The sequence below is a fragment of the Eurypyga helias genome, unplaced genomic scaffold (assembly GCF_000690775.1).
Source record: "Eurypyga helias isolate BGI_N326 unplaced genomic scaffold, ASM69077v1 scaffold16590, whole genome shotgun sequence".
Classification (NCBI taxonomy): domain Eukaryota; kingdom Metazoa; phylum Chordata; class Aves; order Eurypygiformes; family Eurypygidae; genus Eurypyga; species Eurypyga helias.
Genome location: NW_010227832.1, coordinates 6,427 through 20,876, shown reverse-complemented (window position 1 = coordinate 20,876; position 14,450 = coordinate 6,427). Strand labels below are relative to the sequence as shown.

At 50.3% G+C, this 14,450-nt stretch overlaps 1 protein-coding gene across 1 annotated transcript in view; it reads left to right on the top strand.

The window, feature by feature from the left end:
- The window catches only part of LOC104514117 (TRAF2 and NCK-interacting protein kinase-like), a gene marked incomplete at its 3' end in the record, with an annotated part of 40,818 nt that overhangs the window by 21,461 nt on the left and 4,907 nt on the right, over positions 1-14,450 (top strand). Inside the window, exons 9-13 of the mRNA XM_010157679.1 lie at positions 1,564-1,739; positions 3,361-3,427; positions 4,235-4,439; positions 12,905-13,015; positions 13,506-13,592. Coding sequence (XP_010155981.1) covers positions 1,564-1,739; positions 3,361-3,427; positions 4,235-4,439; positions 12,905-13,015; positions 13,506-13,592 — 646 coding nt within the window. The remainder of the gene's footprint in view (positions 1-1,563; positions 1,740-3,360; positions 3,428-4,234; positions 4,440-12,904; positions 13,016-13,505; positions 13,593-14,450) is intronic.

Sequence of the window (14,450 nt, the reverse complement as noted above, 5' to 3'; positions counted from 1 at the left end):
GAGGAGCGCATGTTTCATGAAGGTGGGCTGACCTGTACCCGGGGAGGGGATGAGATATATGACTGTGTCCTCCTGGATCAGGGACAGAGAGAAAGCCCTTGCCTTCTGCTCCAGCTCCGATGAGGGCTGAACTGTGCCACTGGACATCCCCAAACCCATCACTTACTGGGGAATAGCTTTTTAGCTGCTTCAGCTCAGCCGTAGTTGTGGGTGCTCTGGACCATGCACCCAGGACCGGAGTCTCTCCAGCTTCACACCAACAGAAGAGAACCGTATTTTAGAAGCAGATTTTGTTTGAGCATCATGTGTATTGTCCCTTCTAGAATACACCGAGACACAGGGTTTCTTGAGGCAAGGTGGGGAAGGAAGATTTGCTCATTAATAAAGCTGGAGGGAAGATTTAATTGGATCTAGTAGAATATTTTATTTTTGCATCTCAATTTGTATGGATTAGCACTTAAAAGATAAATCACTTTTAGTCTGACAGCTTAAAAGTAAAATCCCTGAAAGCTTATTGTTTTATTTCTAATGCAAATTTGTAGTATCTGTTGGCTTCTGACATTAATTTACGCTCATTTTCTATTTGCTAAAGCAACACGAAGTATAGTGGCCTGTCAACATCTTTCATTCTTGTAAATCCCTGTTGTCTTGGGTTTATAATGTGGTGAAATTAGTTCCAGGAAAACTTTCGATACGCAACACTAAAGACTAAGAGAAATTTGTTTATTAAAGAATTGGCTGAAACTGTTTTAGCTGAGATTGAATTTAACTGTTTGTGGAAGACAGGCTGCGAGGAGGGGCTAGACTCCGCCACCCGCAGCCGTGTTCCCACCTCTGTCCCAGCTGTGCTGCCTGAAGAGCACATCCCATTTGCCTGGCTCCTTCCTCGGGGGGACCGGGACGCGGTGGTCCCCAGGACCTGGTGGGTCAGTAATGCTGCTGGGGCTCACCCTAAGAGAGCAGGGAGGGGTGGCAGGCAGGGAGCAGCGCCCAGGGGTTGTCTGATCTGTTAAATTTAACAAAAAACCATCAACATAGCTTGTCCCACTTATCTTCAGAAAGGTACATCTCTTGAAACACCACCTGGGGCCACAAAATATGGAAAAAATCCATTAAGGAATTGCATTTATATCTGTGTGTGTTGTCTCTCATTTCTACCTGCACTGTCACAGGGCAGAGGGAAGGGAGGAGGGAGCTTCTTGCGTTTTCTTGGTTGCCATCGATGACATCTGGCTTTAGTGACTCCTTCGTCATAGTGATGGTTCCCAACTTTCTCCAGACTCAGCAGGGTCTGGTTTCTCCTAGTTGCACCAGGAAGGCATAGGTGGGAGCATGCATGGGAAGAGTAGCAGAGGATAAAGCGAAGGGGGCACACGTGATGGTGCTGCTTTGAGGCTGGGCTAAGCATCAGCAGAGAAGTCACATGAATCCACTTGGATGGCTGCATCTGGGCATGAACCATGCCAAACGGCCTCTCATACCCACAGGTTTCTCACTTTCTAATGCAAGAATCGATACAGTTACCTGTTCTTTTCAGTGTCTTCCTTTTGTGTCCTGGGCCAGGTCTAAAAAGTTTCAGTCCTTCATCGAGAGCTGCCTAGTGAAGAACCACAGCCAGAGACCAACCACGGAGCAGCTGATGAAGCATCCCTTCATCCGAGACCAGCCCAACGAAAGGCAGGTCCGCATCCAGCTCAAGGACCACATCGACAGGACTAAAAAGAAGCGAGGCGAGAAAGGTTAGTGGAGAAGTGAGAACGATCAGCGGAGAAGCAGTGCTCTGGGCAGCCCTTGGCCTCTGCCATGTCCTTGGAGAGCCCTTAGGGTTGACCAGGGCGCCTCTGTGTGGGTGAAACATACGGGTAGAAGGAGGAGGGCAAAGAGGACTGGGTTGCTCGTGGTTTCGGTACCAGTTTCTCTTATTCCGACGGCTAAGCTTGTTCACAAAGTGGGTGAGGTAAATAGGTGTGGTACTTCCGTGGGATCGCGCTTCTTATGGTTTTGAGGTCAGATTATTTTGTTGGATTTGGTTCAGCTCAGTCACTGAAATGAAAATAAATATCCATAACCAAACAATCGGTGCTCTTACAAAGCCTACAGTAGATTGTCATTAGAGCTAATCAGTGGGTTTAAGTTTTTTTTTTTTTTTTCCTGATGAGAAATGATGGTTTTTATCCAGCTGGTAATTTCCACATGGAACATTGAAGCTTTGATTCATTAAAATGCGTGTATAAAATTTACGTCCGCGTGTACGCGTACTGGCGTGTGGGAGGGAGAAGCTGCTAAGCTGAATTTTTCCCAGCTCACGTATTTCATGCCAGGTCTGTTGATCTGTGTGACATTCATGCAGCACCAGCGATGAGCGGAGCTGTGCAAACGGACGTCTAGATAAGACCCTTGCCCCAAAGCAATTCCGTTGACTAGGAATAACCCATTAACCTGAATATTTTCAGTGAACTCTCCAGCCCCTATCAAAGCCCTTTGAAAGGGAGATGAGATAGCCGAAGAAACTTGTTAAAGTGTTCAGCTGCTTGTGAACCCAATTTTAATTTGAAAGCTCGTTTGTAGAATCCAGCAAATTAATATGTCACTATTTCTCCTCTTATTGGTAGCGGTATTAATTTTTCATGTGTACCTTCCAGCCCCTTGTAATAGATTTCACTACAATCAAAACAATAAAACGGGATCCCAGTGAAGTATTAAATGTGTTTAGTCTGGGAAATGAAGGTTGGACCCTAGAGATGGAGAGTAATTGGATAAATGCAAGCTTTTCTTTCACTATCATTCCCTTCAACCGATAAAGAGGATATCCGAATAGAAATCACAGTATGTAGCATAACATTGCAGTTGGGCTTTTATGTAGATGTCTTCATTGCCTGGAAAATAGATGGATTTGCATAGGAAGAGCATAGGGAGAGAGAAGAAGTCGGTGCCTTCAGAGCAATAGTTAAATCCCACCTTCCAGTGCCTGTGCCTTCCACAGTTTGTGATGCACCTCCTGAAGGAGGGGGTCACTCACTGTCGTTGCTGTATGGGGATAAATTCTTGTTTTATGGGCAACCCCCATCTTTGCATCGTGCATCTGTGGTCACTGGGGCCGTTGCCCGCTGTGCTGGACCCGCAGCCCTCTTCCCAGCCAGCACGGGTGTGCGGGGCACCAGTCCCCAGGGAGACCAGCCGTGTTACCCTGGCCTGGCAGCCCCCAGTCAAAACAGAAAATGCAGATAAATAATAATGCTTATTCTTTGTCAGATGAGAAAAAGAGAGTTGTCTGTTCCGCCTTCAGAGCTCTGGGGTTTTCAGCCACTGGAAAAACAAATGAGTCCAGCAAAGGGCACTGATGAGCAATTTTTTTCCTAGATGAGACAGAGTATGAGTACAGTGGAAGTGAGGAGGAGGAGGAGGAAAATGACTCTGGAGAGCCCAGGTAAGAATTGGTAGAATCAGCACTGCATTTTTGCATTTACATCTCCAACTCTGTATAAAATCAGCTTGGATTCCAGGCTGCTATGAACTAGAAATGGAAAAAGAACAGTTTGAGCACTGAGTCCCATTCCCTGGCAGAACAGTGTATTCCCTCTACTGGATGGTGCGTGGGTATAAACTGGTGCTCGGGTCACCTTGGCCGAAAGCTGGGGAAGAAGAGCCAGGTTCCCCGTCGCCCGTGGGATCTGTGGCATGGTGTGCTGCTGACATGGGAGTTGTGGGTATTTGGATGTGGAAAAAACGTGAGGCACACTTAATGAAGACTTTAAAATGTGGTTCCTTTCCTTACATCCAAGTGTAGCTCCCTATTTCCATGCAACTTTTCACCATGGAACCTCCCCAGTGGTGCTGCAAGCCCGGTAGGGCTGGAACTTTCTTTGGTGACATTTTTCAGAGCCATTGTAATTAGTATCAGGTTATTCCATTATTTCACGGAGATAATGTAGTATTTTAATAGCTGGCAATGATTCATGCTAAATGTGCTTTGTGAACAGCTAAATATAGTGTGTGCCACTGCAGCACAGGAGGCTTTGGATAGAAACTTAATGAAAATGAAAACTTCAGCAAATAAATTACTGATGAGCTGGGTCTGCTGCCCTTGTGGTCTCCCCCTCCCTCCATCCGCCCCCCGAGCACTGTCAGGTGTTGGGATGCTGTTGGGATGAAGAGGAGAGAGGCCACAGCGGAACTTGGCAAGAGGTTTGAGGATGCAGGAGGGGATGTTCTCCGATGCTTCTCTCCTATGCAGCTCCATCCTAAACCTGCCCGGGGAGTCGACGCTGAGACGGGATTTCTTGAGGCTGCAGCTGGCGAACAAGGAGCGGTCGGAGGCGCTGCGCCGGCAGCAGCTGGAGCAGCAGCAGCGGGAGAACGAGGAGCACAAGCGGCAGTTGCTGGCCGAGCGGCAGAAGCGGATCGAGGAGCAGAAGGAGCAGAGGCGAAGGCTGGAGGAGGTAACTCGCCAGAGCCGAGCAATGGGCTGGCAAAGGCTGGTTTTGGGCAGAACAGCGGGATTCCTGGTAGCAGGTCCCAAGTGACTGTTCGTAAGAAGGTTACACCCTACCCTGTCTAGTTGGTAGCCCCAAAAGTTTTGTGGTACTGGACAAACCCCCCACTCCTGCTTTCTGCATACAGCCTCAGGCCATGCTCCTCACCATAGTAAGTGTTGCCAGCTCCTGTGAAGGTGTCAGGGCTGGTTTGCTATAAATAAACCCTTCAAATATCAAACTTAAAAGGGTCCCTGGAACTACTGAGCAGAGTTAGCCCATTATTGGGGTGATAGCTGTATTCAGTGCAGGTGGGCAGAACTCTTACTGGTCCAGGCATCTGTCAAGTTGATTATCAGTTTTTGCTGCTGTGGACTGTTATAGTTGAGAAGAAGCTGAATAGCTCCGTTTGCCCTTTCCCCAGATCCATGTGCCACTTGTGTCCCCTTTAATCCCCAATTTCAACTTCAGTCCTTCCAGTCCCTACCAATTACAATTTCTCTTGCAGGGGAGGGCCAGATGTCTGCCTGACTTGTGCAATGATCCATATGTGCCCTGAAGCATAAGATTTCATTACCCTTGTCTTAACATACGAGCCACAAATACGATCAGTCATAAAATTATCCACCCCATTTAAAATCCAGCTGCAGGATTTGACCGGGTGACTTTGGGTGTCCATGACTTGCACAGCCCGGCTGCTTTCTCCGTGTCAAGTGCTCACTTTTGGTTTAGCTCTCAGTTCCTGGATTACAGAAGTCCACCAGAGAATAAGGGAGGGTTTCTCCTGGTTTGGGGGTTTTGATGTGGTTTTTGCACAAAGAAACCCATTGCCTCACACTGAACTCATCCGAAATGTCTCATTGAAGGGTTCATACTTTATGGGTCATTAAATTAGCTTTCTGAAGAGGTCATTGATATGTCTAAAGAAAAAAGAATTTGCAGTAAATGGGCTTTTAGAGCAGCCACCCCCTTAATTTGCGAGAGTCAGAGCGTCTCTCACATTTAACCTGTCTCTGTCTGCTGGGTAATGCCCCCTGGCCAGGGGCGCAGACAGGAAGGTATTTCAGGCAGCCGATGATGATGATTGTACAGACCCTCTTCGGGGTGGTCCAGAGCCCCTCGGGGCGAAACCCAACACTGGCAAATCCCAGGCAAAGCGTTTTTTCAGTCTGGTAAATATGTAGGTCTGTGGTGCTGTCAGAGCGCAGAGCATCAATACGTTGTAGGTCAAGCTTTTTTTGCGTCCCGCACGCTCTCAGAGCCGGAGAGCTGCTGTGAGAGGGGACAGAGTGTGCTCGTAGATGCACCCCAAAATCTCCTGCCCCGATAGATCTGAGGACTGTTGTAAGGAAGCCTGGCTCTGCCTTTGTCCCAGTCTGCTTGCTGCAAGCAGTACAGGAGCAGAACAACAGCAGAATAAAAGCAGACACCAGATTAACTGCAATCCTGTAATGAATACAATGCTTGCTGCTGTATTAATATGTTCTCTTCACATAGAAGAAAATTGTTCTCTCTCTTTGCTGCTTCCCAGGCAGGTTTTGAAGGGAGGACTAATCCTCTTGCTAAGCTGGCGAGCTCTGCCCTGAGCTACGGAGGCACTGTCTTGTGGGGCTGGGCTGTGCGCAGCCCCCACGGGCTCAGCTGGTTCCCCTTGTCCTTCCCCTCGCGTCATTAAAAGCCAATGCCACCGTAGCCAGGATTTAAAATCAATGCCTGTGTTGCTGGTGGCTCTGACAGCTCCCCCGTGCTCCTCACCCGTTGCCTCCTCCCGGCTATTTCACAGTTTTCAGCCCTAAATTGAAGGGGAGAGGTCTGCTGGAGCAAAGCTGGCAAGGAGGCGGTTGATGCTCATGCCATGTTGGAGAAGTCGGGAAAGGCAGTGAGACTGTAACTGAGAGGAATCCTCTGCTCGCCCTGGTGTGGGGCCGCCGGTGTGATCAGCCCGTGGCCTCAGCAGGATGAGGGCAGGGCACTGACCCCATCATCTTCTCGGCTGCCCATCTTTTTGGGTCTCTCTAGCCGTGTTCAGCCTCACCTGCATCTCCAGCCACGAAGTAAAATGAGCTCTCCTTGCTCTGGGACACCCTTTTCTTGGCAAGGAAGGCAGGCAGCGGAGTTGCTATGGTGAGGATTAAAGCAGGAGTCCTTGCAAAGGTACAAACCTGTTGGAAGTGCGGTGAGTTGAGGCAGTGGTTAGGAGGGACACTCCTTGGCGCGGCCCGTGCCGGCTGCAGGGTGTCGTGTCTGCCGTGGCGTGCTGTAGGAAACCCAGAAACATAGCAGAGCCAGAGATCAGCGAACAAAGTTGCATCGCTGCTGCGGGGAGAGGGCTAGAGGAGCTGCACAAGCAGCTTTGAGCATCCTCCCCTTGAGCTTCCTGCTCCTTGAGGAGTCTGAGCCTCCACCCTGGGGAGGGCTGCTGCCTCTCCTGGGGACACAGAAGGGATCCCCAAATTTCTAGCACAGCCAGACAGTGGTGGATATAGTTTGGTCTTTGTTCTTCGTAGATATTTTGGGGCAGGAAGCATCTGATGGCCAGACAGGTACCAACTAGCGGCTCTCCCAGCTGTGCCGAGTTTGGTACCACTGTCCGGTGGCACCCGGCACACTCCATCTCTGCCCCTGCAGTTTTGCTCCAGAGAGCAGCGTTGCTCCAGCTCCCACATCCATCACAATGGCACCCAAAGGCTCCAGCAGCCTGGCTCTTGCCTTTTGGCCTCTGCTTTTCCGTACGCTAGCTTTTCACTGACTTCAGTTGTTGACTCTTGGCTCTGGATTTATTTTGGTTAAAAGGAACAGGGTTTCCTCTTTATGGTCTGACTAAGATGGGGTGTGCCTCCAACAGGCAGCACTGGACCAGCAGATCTCTGGGAGGAGAGACCAGTGGAAGACTGAGATTACTGTATTTTCAAAATAAAATTGACTTTTAAAACCCAGTGAAGCATCTGGGACAAATCAACACTTGGAGCTGGTGGCTTCTGGGCCTCCTCAGTCAGCCTGTTTCGTAGTGCCGGGCACATTACTATGTTTATAGAAAGAGCTCTGACTCATAATAAAATGCCGAGAAGGTGGCCAGACTGAGCGAGTGCATCGACTGTCCCCTGTGCAGCACCAAAAGGACTGACTGGAGAGGGTGCCGAGCTCAAAAATGTTGATTTGTACTGGAGATGCACAGCAAAAGAGCTGGAGAAAGGCTGTTGGTGGGATAACTGGTCTATTCGTCTGTCAGTGCAGATCTTCAGTACATTTCCTTGTAGTTTTGCAATCTTGTTTTTAAATACTGCCGGGGAGCTCCCGCCGTTTCTGTTCCCTCACCCAACCAAGCTCGTAATTAAAGAATCCCATTTTTCCTGGCCTCTTGATCTTCCTAAAGCAGGAATTCTGAACCTCTCACAAAGTACTTCTTATTTTAGGGCCTTTTTGGGGAAATCCGCCTCTACCAGTAACATCAAATGCAGGTATCGGAAACTTAAGGGAGGAAGTCTGCTGATGGTCTCTTGATGCACTTCAGGCTGCCCCCGAGACCTGCTGCCATCCTTAGCATGCCTCCTGACATCTATTGGACACTCGGCTCTCCTTTTTCAACTGCTGACCAATTTCCTTCTTTAAGGCCGAATCCCCTTCCAGGCAGCTGTAGAGATTGAGATTTGCAGCTGTCTCTAATTGCAGTGGAAGTAAAAAGAAATCCCCAAGCTAGCTTTGAAACCAGGACCTTGATGGGAGGAGAGTGGCAGCTTTGTTTTCCCTCGCGGTGAAAGTTGGTGTCGTGAATTCAAAATGTGTACTGGAGCTAACTGCAAAAAAACCCACCCCAAGTTAGAGAATTAAATATCAGTAGGTCAAATAGCACTAAGGAAAATGTGTGTAATGCAGAAGGGTGAATGTGCTCGAATATATTTTAATTTTTCCCTGTATATAAATATATTACATATATGTAGTTCCCTAATAAGGCCTCCATTTGTTTCTGGCTCAGAGTGAGCCTTGCTGCACCATTTTAACCACTGAAACTCCAGCTGAGCTATGGGAAGAACCCGTGTCCCAGTCAGGAGCATGAGGGATACTGTGAGACAAATCTCTGTGCAGACCCCTTGGCAGCAGCAGGCAGATGTAGTCAGGGAGCGGTTTGCATCACCTCATTTTTCTGCCATGTTGTGGATTTTTTTTTTTCCTTTCTAGGTATAAAACAAAGGGCACATCTTTACAGGGAATGCACAAGGCAAATGTAAGCGTTTTACTCTTTGCATGTGCAAAGAGACATGAGCCTTTTCCTGCATGGAGCATCCCTTTGTGATGATCCCAACTAAAAGCTCCTGCAGTGGGTCAGATGGTACCAGATCCCTGTATGCCATGGTGGGAAGTTCTGACCCAGTTTCTCTACCAGTGGGAAACACCTCTCCATGCTCCAGTGCTTGGTGTGTCAGGGAGGATTCTTTCCCCACTGGCTCAGATAAATGAGCCTGTCACAACAACGCAACCACCCGGAATATTTGTTTTCATTTGTCACTTGGAATTCCCACTCCGCTTCTTTGCTGGCTCATGCCCATGTTTGGGAGCAGCAGCCAAGGTTTCCAGGAGGCTCTCCTTGCAAGTGTTGGTGCCTCTCCGAGCTGGCCAGGGTCACAGGGCAGCTCCAGCTCGACGATGGCTCGTAGTCCGGAATGCGTCTGATCTAGCAAAATGAGCTTGCTCCGTGAAGTCCTTGTTTCATACCAGGCCTCCAAGGGCCTTCCCACCAGAGGTTTTGCCTTCATGTGTCTTCCCTCATCAATATTTAAAACCTGTCATTTCTAGTGCAACTCAAATAAGATTCCATTCTGGCTTACAAGCAGCTACATATATCTTTACCTGCAGAGTTATATAAATGCAGCCCTAATTAATTAGCGCTCTTGCCTTGCATGAATAATAGATCTGGATAGTGTAAACACACACAGTAGTTTCAGGCTTGGAGAAACGTGGGGCGTGTGCATTTGCGGTGGGAGAGGGAGGGCAGAAAACGGAGAAAAGGAGGCAAAGGGAGATCTTTGAATCTCTCCTTGTTTATAATTTTCCTTTCTACATGGACTTCTCGCATTGCGGTTTTCAGCTGCCTCTCACTGAGCTCCAACCCTGCTCTAAACAGGGTCCCTCTCATCCTGGCGCTGCTCGGCACCGGCGTGAGCTGAGGTAGGGGGGAGATGGGTGCGTTGCTGGAGGCTTCACCCACCCCTGCGCCGTGCCAGGGTCCCCTCCAGATGTTTGCCAGCTGCCGAAGCGAGGCTGTACAGGGAAGGCAGCCGAGTGTGCCGGGAGGCTGTGCTGCTGCAGCCCCGCTCTGCTGCGACGGCCGTGCAGTGTTTGGCTGAAGGTGCTCGTAATGCGACTGTGACAAGTGACTTGCTTATAATGTGACCTGACAAAACCACTGTTGAGCTGGAGGGACGCTCTGCACTCCTGGCCTCGATAAACGTATATATTTCATCCCGCTCACAGCCTCTGCCCCGAGAGCCCGGCTGCGGCAGGGTGCAGAGGTCCTTTAAATAGCCCAGAGAGCATCAGGCCTGGCTTTGAAAGAAAACTGTGCCTGGGGGAGGGGCTCGGTTCCCAGCTCCTGGGGGTTAAATAGGCTTCTCGGTGTGGAAATGGACTGCTGGCTGGGCAGTCCCCTGGAAGGATGGTGGTGTGCTGCTCCCTCCCTGGGAAAAACGCTTTTGTCTCCATCCTTGGAAGGGTTTGGCTTTGTTCACCTGCTGGATTGGCAATAAAGGCCAATGGGGTGATTTTTAGTTAAGGCATAGCTGTGGCATTCAGGGCCTTGCCTCCCGCCAGCCAAACCCAGCCTACACAAGCATTATGTCCTTTATGCCGCAGCGGACTATTGTGACTAAAAAACCAACATTAAAACCCACCCCAAACCCAGAGCGCTACACAGGGTGACTGGAAGCTTGGGGTAACGTGTATTCAGCCCGTTAGCCAAAAGATCCGCGCTCCTGTGTGCGCGGGAGCGGTGACCATCACCCGCGACACTCATCTGAGGTGGTCAGGGAGCGCTGGCGAAGCCAGGCAATCCCACGTTACGACTGTTGCTGCCGCAGTACCACGTCCCGGTGGCGCATCCTCTGCGGTTTCTAGTACGGAGTGCGGAAAGCTGCACACAGCCTTACGCTGGCGCTGGGCTCGGCGAGGACAGGCGTACGCAGCGAGTAACACATTGCATCCCCGGCTGACGTGGGCAGCGCCAGCGACGGGCGCCTGGCGTGGGACACGCCGGAGGATGGAGCTGGCAGGTTATTTCGGGTTGGATGGGATTTTTCCTTCCCCGAGGCGGGCGGAACAGCACTGATAAATATGGCTATAGGTGGCACCAAAGCTGTGCTGCAGCTCGAATGTTGAGCTGGAGGAAATCGTCAGAATCCCTGTGCGGGGTGGCTGTGGATGAGGAGGTAGCAGCAAGACAGGCAATGGCTTTTCCGTGTGTTGAAATGTGGGGGTGTCTTTCAATGTTGGTTAAAATTTCCATCTGTCTATAGATATATCTATCTTCATAGGTATCTATCTATAAAGATGTCTATAGATACCTGTCTCTAGGGAGAGATACAGAGATATGTGATAGAATATAGAGGAGAACATAGAATAGATATGTAATATAATTATATTAGTTCTAATACTTATGTATCTAATAGACATCTAACAGATCTACTCTATTATAAATATATAAATAAATGGATCTATTGTATTAGATATCTGTTATAGAGAAAGATCTATAGAATACTATAATATCTATATATCTCTAGGGATGGATATCTAATAGGGATAGATACCTATATAATATCTCTATAGATATCTGTAATAGGGATTGATAGGTATTAGATTTATCTATTTATAGTGATATATAGATATTATATAGAACTTTCTCTGTAATAGATATCTATCTATCCGGTACAGTCTACAGATAGATCTATATTTCAAATCCATCTGTATGTACAGTGCAGGTTTACTGCAGAGCAGCAGTTTGAAGAGGATGCATCTTTGTCTCTGGGTAGCTCAGCCAGCTCCTTGGGCAGAGTCACCGTAGTCTGCTGCCAGCTCCAGCCCTCCACGTGACTGAGCGAGCGCACGGCGCTGCCAACCCCTCCAGTGCCTGCCTCGCCGCTGCAGTCAGCTCAGCTGCTGTCTATCAGCAACTTTGGGGGAGGGGGGAAGGGGAAAAAATAGGGAGAAAAAAGGACCCGGTTTATGCTCCGGCGGGTTGCCTCCCCGTTAGTCCCGCACGCGTGTTGCTGCACCCAGACACGATGGAGTTATGTGGTGCAGAGTCCCCGTAGCCAGCGCTGGCGTGTCAGTGCCTTCTGCCTACGTGCCAGCTGCAGTGCGGAGCAGCCTGCGGCCCCTCTGCTTCGTGGCAGTGTCACAGCAGTCCCCTGCGAGCCCCTGCTCCCCAGGACGGGAGAGCAGGGTGGTTCAGGTAGCTGGGGGGTTACGCTGGTTTAAAAGCATCGGCCGTGTGGGCTGTGGGTGGCACCTGGGTGCCCAGCGCACCCCACATGGCTCACAGCAGGCTGTAGGTCATCATCACCCCAAAATGCCCTGGGTTGCTGTTGGCAAAGATGCTACAGAGCCGAGCAAGCAGGGATGTGACCCAGGAGGCTGAGGGCAGGCATGGCCTGAGGATGGCAAGGGTGGATATTTTTTTTTTCCTTTTTTTACAAGGACAGGGAGTGACAGGACAAGGGGTAATGGGTTTAAATTGGAAGCAGGTAGATTTTGGATTGGGAGAAATTCTTCCTGGAGAGGGTGAGGAGGCACTGGGACAGGTTGCCCAGAGAAGCTGTGGATGCCCCATCCCTGGAAGTGTTCAAGGCCAGGCTGGATGAGGCTTTGAGCAACCTGGTCTAGTGGAAGGTGTCCCTGCCCATGGCAGGGGGGTTGGAACTCAATGATCTTTGAGGTCCCTTCCAACCCAAACGATTCTGTGATTCTGTGATTTTGCATCTTCTGTGTTAGCTTCTGGCCTCAGCAAACATAAGAGGGACATGTTCCCCTCTAGGCAGGCAGCAGCTCCCCTAGCACCCTCCCTCATCCTCCTGGGTGGGTTTGGGGTTGAGACTTCCCCATAAGTGATGGGCTCGTACAGCCTCTGCGGTGAGCCCCCACCCTGCGGCCAGGGTCTGATTAGCCCCCCGGGTTGGTCATACTGGTAAGTGGAGACCATGCACTGCCTGTTTGGCTCCACCTCTAAGTGGGAGAAGACACGGGGTTGCCTGCAAGGTCCGGTGCTGGACAGGAGGATGCCGTGGGTTCTCCATAGCCAGTGCTGCTGGCAGGACGTCTCCTTGGGTGGGCAGGAGCATCACTGGTCACTAGGCGAGGTGGCTCCCCAAAAACAGTGAGAAAAAGGACTTTGAGCTCCAGGGGAGAGGAGTGGGGGTGCTGACCTGTGCCTTCTGCCCCCACAGCAACAGAGGCGGGAGAAGGAGCTGCGGAAGCAGCAGGAGCGGGAGCAGCGGCGGCACTACGAGGAGCAGATGCGGCGGGAGGAGGAGCGGCGGCGTGCGGAGCACGAGCAGGTAACCCGGCCAGAGCAGGGCGATCGCCTTCAGCGCCTTTTCCTCTTCCTCTAATCAGAGATTTTTCTCGTAAACACTCATGTTTTTTGCCACTTGAGAGCAAATTGCTTAATTGTTAACGCAGCGTGTGTCGCTTTCCACTGCCGTCATTTATTTCCATGGGGATCTACTTGCTGGCCCGCAGGTGTGAGACACTTGATGCAGGCTTTTCCCACCCACTGGGTCCCAGGGTGGGATTCTGTGGTATTCCCAGTTAATGTTTGCTGTTTCCCAGGGGTTTTCACCCTAGACCCTTGGAGGTCCCTTGTAGAGTGATGGGATGCCCCAGGCAATTTGGGCAGGGATGGAGGGTGCCCAGGCAGATCGATCAGTGTCAGCTTTCGGGCGGGATGGATGCGGGTGCCCGCCTCATCCTCCTTTGTTTTGGAAAATACTGTCTCTTTTACGTTCTCTCTCTTTTTCCTTTGATCCTTGCTGCCCATGCCTCCAGGAGTACATCAGGCGACAGTTAGAGGAGGAGCAGAGACAGTTAGAGATCCTGCAGCAGCAGTTGTTGCAGGAGCAAGCGCTACTTCTGGTAAATAGGAGGCCCCGGCCACGCTTCCTGCTTTCTGCTCGTGTCGTGTCCGCATGTGCCCACGTGCACCCGAGCCCCCCGAGTGCCTCCTGCCGTGCCAAGTCGTGGGGACAGCGTGGCCGCGAGCATGCCCCGATTCCCCCGCCGCCGCTTTGGGTTGGGTCCCCTCGCGATGCACGCCTCTCCCGTTGTGTCCCTTCTGTGGCATCGGCGTGCTTGTGCCTTGGTGAGAGGAGCAGCCCTCCCTGCTGCCGCACCGTTCCGAAGGCTCTTCGCAGCATGTTGGAGTGTGGTGGAGCTGTCGCCTGCCTGCGCCCGGCAAACCCACCCTGCCACGCGGGTTTCTATATTCCGAGTGAAGGCCTTGCGTTTAAGTTCCTTGCAGGAACACTGTATTCCCTCTTGTGCTGTTTGCATTCTAGATATCCTGGGTTTTAATTTAATTTATTTTTGAAATACCCTTTTTTAATGCTGGTAGCTGTTTTTCTCACTGCGTTTTCTTTTAATCCACAGGGATTATTCTTTTTCTCTCTTGCTGTTAATTTTATTTAGGGAAAAGAAAACCTTTACACAAGCCCTTGCCTTTTAAAAAGTCCCTTTCAAAATGGTTTAGTCACTAAACCTTGTAGAGCTATAAGGATTCAGAAGGATCACACAGTTGGCTCTGCTGTGTGGCCCGTCCCATGAACAGTAAATTGGTCCTACAGAGAACTTGGCTTCAGCTGGGTTTTGTCTGACCCGCTGGCATTTGGCACCTCATCGGATTGAGGCTTTGTTCTTCCCATCCAGTAAAATCCAGGCAAAATCACTTGTAAACCTGTAAGGGGATGTCTGAGCCCTTGAGGGGGGCGGTTGTCT